Here is a 6,540-nt window from a genome sequence, read left to right on the forward strand (position 1 = left end):
CAGAAGGTTCCTGATCGATCGATTCATAGGAGTGGTTGTAAATTTGCTATAATTATGACGCTCTTGCATACTTTCCGAAAGCAAGAACAGATGTTGTCTATCTTTTTTTTTGGGTTTGTTCCATATTCCATGTTAATCGATAAACATCATACCGTGAGGACCTTTTAGTCAAAGGTTGTTATTGCTAAACTAAATTCACTGTAAACTAAGCAACGATTGTGCTAATTGCTAATTGCTAACCCCATTATTCCGTTGCTTCCTGTCTTCCTGCAGTGATCACCAATCGCAATGGCTGCCTCAGTCTATGCAACACCACCACCCGATCTAAGCGGCGAAGAAGCGGTTCTGAGCGATGCATCGAATTCTTCGCAAACCAATAGCTCTCACAGTTCCACTCTGAAAGCGTCCAAGCGCACGCTCTCATCATCGTTCCTGAATGCAGCAACAACTCAAAGCAGTACGTTGACCACTACCTCACAACTCAGTTCCGACTCGTTACCAGATCTCTCCAAGAAGCGTCGTAAGCAATCGATGCCGATTCGATTTTCGGCCAACGGTACGGCTATTGAAATACCAGCGACCGGTGGTGCCGACACGGTAGTTGATATCGATGAACGTTCTCAGGACGGAGCTCGCGGTAATGATCACGATGACGTGGCCGAAGGAGATCAGGAGCGAGCTGAAACCGATTGCTCACCGAACCCCACCAGTCCAGCGATGGAAAATGGCGACGATGACGGAGCAGCACTGCTGGAAGAACAGCAGAACAACTTTCAAAAGATATTCCTATCGAACCTTAGTCAATTACAGCAAAAACACCTACAATTGCAGCAACAGAACACTGAAGGGTTTCTGGGTTTGGGCAATCCGGGTACTACACTTTCCGAGAACTTTCTGACCTCTAAACTGAACAGTTTCATTGCTATGAGCGGCGCCCGAGCTGATCGTGAATCGTCCTCCCTTCCCAGAAGCGACGACGAGCAGGAAGGGAACGAAGATCGCGCGCAATCGATCCCAGAGGAGTCAGACGGAAGAGATAAAAGTCGTGATCAGTCTCCTGTTACCAAAAATGTCGCATCCTCCGAAGGTGCTCTGAAGCCTCGGGAAACCAACCCAGAAGGAAATACACTGCCGTTAGCGGGATCGACGATGAATCCTGTGACGAAAAGTGATGAAAAGGTAGCCGATCATCAATCTACTTCCAGCAGTCCACCCAAGATTTCACTCAAAAAAGAACTCATGATGGACCCGGAATGGGATGGCGAAATTCGTAGCAACTTTCCGAAGGCGGATGATTGGATATCGATCGCCGGACTGTCCTTCCCGTTCCCGCCCGAAGCTGCCGCGGCCCTGTCCGCCTCAGGGTATCTACCTCAACTGCCACTGCTGGGAGTGCCGACGGTGTCTGCTTTCGGCACGTCCGGTGACGGCAACAATCGCCCCGGAGTACCTCCGTTGCGTATTTTCAATCCGGAAGCTTACTGCGATCTGTGCAACAAGGAGTTTTGCAACAAGTACTTCTTAAAGACGCATAAAGCAAACAAACATGGTATCTATGAACCAGCACCAGGCAATGGCAGTTCGGAAGTCACGAGTTCTGCGCTGTCTGCCATGAGTCACCCCTTCAATTCGATTCATCAGCTGTCACAGGTGTTTCAGATGCAGCAACAGCAACACTCTGGCGTCCCTATCTCTAGTGAGCAGATCGAGAAACTCTCCAGTCATCACACCTCGGCGGCTGATACAGAACGTATGCAGCCTCAAACGATGCTCCATTCGCAACCACAATCCATTACTGCCAGCCAGCAAAATCAAGCAAACGCCGGGAAGACCATGCAACAGTTGCCGATGCGTTCGGCTCATTCACCTAAGGTTTCCGTGCCACCAAACCAAATACAACCCACCGTCTTTTGCGACATTTGTTTCAAAAAGTTCAGCAGTCTCAGCGCAATGCGCAAGCATCGCAGCAAGGCACACGAGCTGTCAAACAGTAATCATCAGATGCAACAACAGCAGCAGCAGCAGCAGCAGCAACAACTACACCAGCATCAACAACAGCAGCAGCAACAACTGCAACAGCAACTACAACAACATCTGCAACAACAGTATCACCAGCAGATGCAGACGCAACAGCAGCATGCGAAGCTCGCTGTCAACCGGCAAGAAGCGGCTGAATCCGGATTAGATTCATCAGCGGGCATTGCAGGTGCTGGAGGATCGTTGCAACTTCCCGACGGTTTCCGAGAGGACTACACGATCGAGCAGGAGGATGCCACATTTACTCCGCAACCGCGCAAGCTATCGCCACACTCGATGCAGGCAGCCAAGGAGGCGAACTTCTCCGCTGACAAGCTGCGTCGCCTCGGAGTGGTCAACCCGGAGGCATTCTGCGAGATTTGTTGCAAGGAGTACTGTAACAAATATTTCCTGCGCACCCACAAACTCAAACGGCACGGTATTCTGCCGACGCCGGATGAGCTGAAGGACGAAGGTCGTCAGCCGTGGGCACCGTTCCTACAAACGAGCCCACTGAATCTGATAATGGGTGGTACCGCGGCGGATGTGATGAGCGCACAGATGGCGCTGCAGGCGGCTTCACCGTCCTCGCTGAGGAAGCTAATGACCACCGACGAGTTGAGCAGTGAGCCGGTTGCGATCGAAGGTGCTAAAGGAGTCGAAATCAAGCGTGAACAGTCTCCGCCAGCCAAGATGGACAATGGAGGTGCTGATTCGGATGATCAGCAACAGTCGGATGGTGGAATAGCAGGCCCAAGCAATGGGGATGATGCTGCGCGCGACGCTGCTAGCGATGAAGACGCCGAGGCGATCAGCGTCGACTTGCAGAAGTTGCAATCGATGATCATGCAGCTGAACGATCTGAACAGCATCCAGCAGCAGCGTAAGGTGAGTTGTGGTGTGTGTGGTAAGGATCAGGCTAACCAGTATCTGCTACATGCGCATATGATACAAGAGCACGGCTCACTGGGTATGGACAACAACAACGGCCCAAAAGGATCGCGGGCTACAACTCCAAACGACCTGCCCGAAACGTGCAAGCACTGCGATAAAGAGTTTGCCAACGTGTACATGCTGAAACAGCATCTTGTCGAGATGCACGGAGGGATGACGGGTATGTCTAGCCCCAAACGCGAGGGTTTCGTCACTCCGGAGCGTCCAACAACTGTACCGTCGGGTGTTGGAAACGGTGCCGCGGGTGGTGGTGGCGGACCAGGCAGCATCCCAATGCCTCCCGGTGCGCCTGGATACGGTGAACGTAAGCCAAGCTACTCGATGACTCCAACCAGCAGCTACTGCGAGATATGCAACAAGGAACTGTGCAACAAGTACTTCATGAAGACGCACATGCAGCGTATGCATGGCATTGAGATTGAAAACGGTGCCCAGATCGGTGGAGTCGTCTGCAACATATGCAACAAAGAGCTCTGCAGCAAGTACTTCCTACGCGTGCACAAGCACAACACGCACGGCATCGTGGAGGAGGGTGCCCCACTGCCACAACCACGTCAAAACGGATCATCAGCGATCGCCGGCGCCAGTGACATGGGAGCAGGTGAGACGGGTGATGGTAGTTCCTTCCCGGGCGGTGACCTCAAACCGGGAGAGGTTAGCGATCTCAGCAATCGCTACTACTCACACTTCACCGAGGTGTGTCCGCTGTGCAGTCGGCGATTCCGTAGCGCCAAGTGGTTGCGGGCGCATCTTTTGAGCGATCACGGGAAGGTGGGCGTCGAGAAGCTCAAGGATATCGAGCAGAAGCTGGGCACGAACGTTCAAAACGGCGGTGGTTTATTGGGAAACGGTGCCAATTCAGGAGGCGGCAGTGGCAACAGCCGGAGCAAATCTAACAGCCCATCGCTGAAGGTGCCGAATGGGTTGAATGAGGGCAAGTACGGTTCCAAGTCACCGTTCGGAGGACTGAGCCCAGCCGAGGCGGCCAAGTTTCTTCCGAAAGGTGCCGCCATTCCGACACTGTTCGGGACGGATCAACCTCCCTCTCCGATGGGTGGACTAAAAGGGTACCAGTGTTCGTACTGCTCATTTGCCACCCCTCTTTTGCCGCTGCTCTTCATACACGAGCGGTCACATTCCAGCCTGACTATCGTGCAGCAACAATTGCTCCAGCAACAGCAGCACCACCAGCAGGAGGAAGCGCAAGCAGCGGCTGCAGCCGCTGCAGCAGCAGCCCTCGGAACAGCACCGTTCGTTCCGTTGCTCAAGTCCGAATCGGCCGTCTCATTGGCGAAAGACCAATCTGCCAACCAGCTCATGCCTGGCACTTCGTCTGAGACGCCCTCGTCGACGCCGGCATCAACGCCTGTTCCCTCCCTGTCGCAGGAGGCGCTCAATCTGCACCACCAGACCCGATCCCAGAGCCCCGAACGGGCGGGATCTCCGCGGGATCAAGACCCACCAACCGCAAACACGAAACCTACCTCGCCAAAGCCAGCCTCTCCACCGTCGGCAACCGGAAATGAACCAACAGCGATGCTATCCGAGGTGGCCAACATTACCCAACGCCCGGCAGTGTACGCGTTGCCCCAGCAGAGTGGTCCACTGATGATGCAATCCTTCCTGATCGAGGAGTCACTCAGCGACGGTGCCGGGGGTCACGCGACACGCAAAGACTCCACCGACAAGGCGGAAGGGCCGCTAGGCCAGGATCACAGGTTCGTACCAGCTGTTGTTTTCTTACCCGTTAAAGAGCGTATCCTTACGCCGATGACAATATCGTTCAATCTGAGTCCCGCCTAGGGAGACCTCAGGATAAACTGGAGCTTCCGAGCCCCGATCTTAGCAGGCTCGTCTAGTCAAATTTTCCGAGCGCGCCGACTGCAACCGAGCAGTGGCTGAAATGGATGACATGAAATCAAAATGAATCGCAAAGAAAATCCGCAAATACGTACGTAAAACTTATCCCTTAAAGAAACCAAACCACAACTAACCTATCGCAAATGTATGATTATGAAAGCTAGTGAATGTAAAACGTAAATTTAATGTAGAAATCATACCGGCAGGATTACGATTCCTGTCTGGTGAACTATCGATTGGCAAGAAAGTAGCAGAAAGCAAGCAACCCATTGCTTCATTTCGAAAGACGCTTGTAGAGAAATTCACACACAGTCTAAAGAGAGTGGGCATCAATCGTAACCTTCTACCTCAGGGTAACATCCAATGCGGTTTTGGATACAAAAAAAAAAGAAAACGGATAACTAAGTCCAGGATAAAACCAACCTGCTGCACACTAGCCAACAGACGTTGGCGTTTTCATTTGGATTAAAGCGCAAGACTGAATTAAAGAGAGTAAACTACAAACTGCAAAGAATATTTAAAGTCTCTGTGCCATCTATAAATGTTCGGAAGGATTCTTTTAACCGTAACCGTGTAACAAGCTTTTTACCAAACGCTCGTTTTTTATCCGACGATAATTGCTCTAAACTACTGTAAAATAAGGCGAAACCGTAGCACCAAATCATACCACAGTGAAAATAATAGGTGGCTTAATTACAGTTGCAGAAGGTGTTGGGGGGAGGCATGCAAGAAAGCTGCAGAAAATGGACGAAGATGCAATGCTCTAGGTGTCGACAACTAATCCATGAAAAATAAGGCAAAATAATCAAAAAGTAAATCGTAGTGTAGTGTGCATTTGGGAGTCGGTGAAGATTTGATGGCTTCAGGAGGGTGTAAGCTTTCGAACAGTAGGCTGGATTCATTGAGCGACGATAAAGGGAAAAGGCTAACTTCTTCGTGTGATGTTCTAACAAAGTTCCTATTATGAGTAAAACTGAAACAATGACAAACAATGTTGTATTTCTTCGGGTATGATAGATTTTTTTAGGGAAAAGTCTTATTATGGATGGTGGTCACACGCCGATTGCTGCGTCACAGAAGGTGAAACTAGCGAGGAAAATCGAAGGTCTACATATAGGTGCGATAATGGATGATGAGTTCAATTCATTGAACGAAAGATAGATGTCGATCATTTGCGTGCTGTATATTAACTGTTTGCAACTTTATGCAGCAAAGCGCAAAGCATCGTATCATGCGAGGGAGCGACATTTATTAAAGTTTTAAGTTTTAGTTACGTAATTACAATCGCTTCTCATTGTTTGACGTCTCGGTTTTGCATAAGAGTAGCGCAAAAAACTCAATAGAATGACACAGTGCAGACTAACCAAACAGTGGGATTTTCCGGTCAGATAACAAACGAATGTTTAATGAGGTTCGAGGCAATTCATAAACGTTCGTACACTCACTCAGGGTATTCGATGGTACAATGCAAACCGTTAGCACATTAACACTAAAACTAAGCACAGCAGCATTACCCAGGATTATGCTGTGCACAACTGTTCAGGGATGGTAAGGTATTAACTGGCACCGAAAAATAAACACACCTTATAACCAAACGCTAACCGAAAGTTACCACACAGTCGATCCTGATAAGTACAAGAGATGCTATTTTAAAGTGAAGATCGTTAAAAAGATGCCATCGGGTTGCGGATGGGAAACCCCGTTTCCCTG

The 6,540-nt window shown here is 50.1% G+C and overlaps 1 protein-coding gene across 1 annotated transcript; it reads left to right on the top strand.

Annotated features, from left to right (window-relative positions):
* The first annotated feature begins 288 nt into the window (after positions 1-288).
* LOC128296883 (uncharacterized) lies at positions 289-6,318 on the top strand. Its single transcript, XM_053032400.1, has one exon. The coding sequence runs from the start codon at positions 289-291 to the stop codon at positions 4,771-4,773; it is 4,485 nt and encodes a 1,494-aa protein (XP_052888360.1). The 3' UTR covers positions 4,774-6,318.
* The last annotated feature ends 222 nt before the right edge of the window (positions 6,319-6,540 follow it).

Source organism: Anopheles moucheti, chromosome 2 (assembly GCF_943734755.1).
Source record: "Anopheles moucheti chromosome 2, idAnoMoucSN_F20_07, whole genome shotgun sequence".
In the NCBI taxonomy this organism is placed as follows: Eukaryota; Metazoa; Arthropoda; class Insecta; order Diptera; family Culicidae; genus Anopheles; species Anopheles moucheti.

Excerpts from the sequence above, each read along its gene's own strand:
- LOC128296883 (XM_053032400.1), top strand. The coding sequence starts at position 289 with ATGGCTGCCTCAGTCTATGCAACACCACCACCCGATCTAAGCGGCGAA.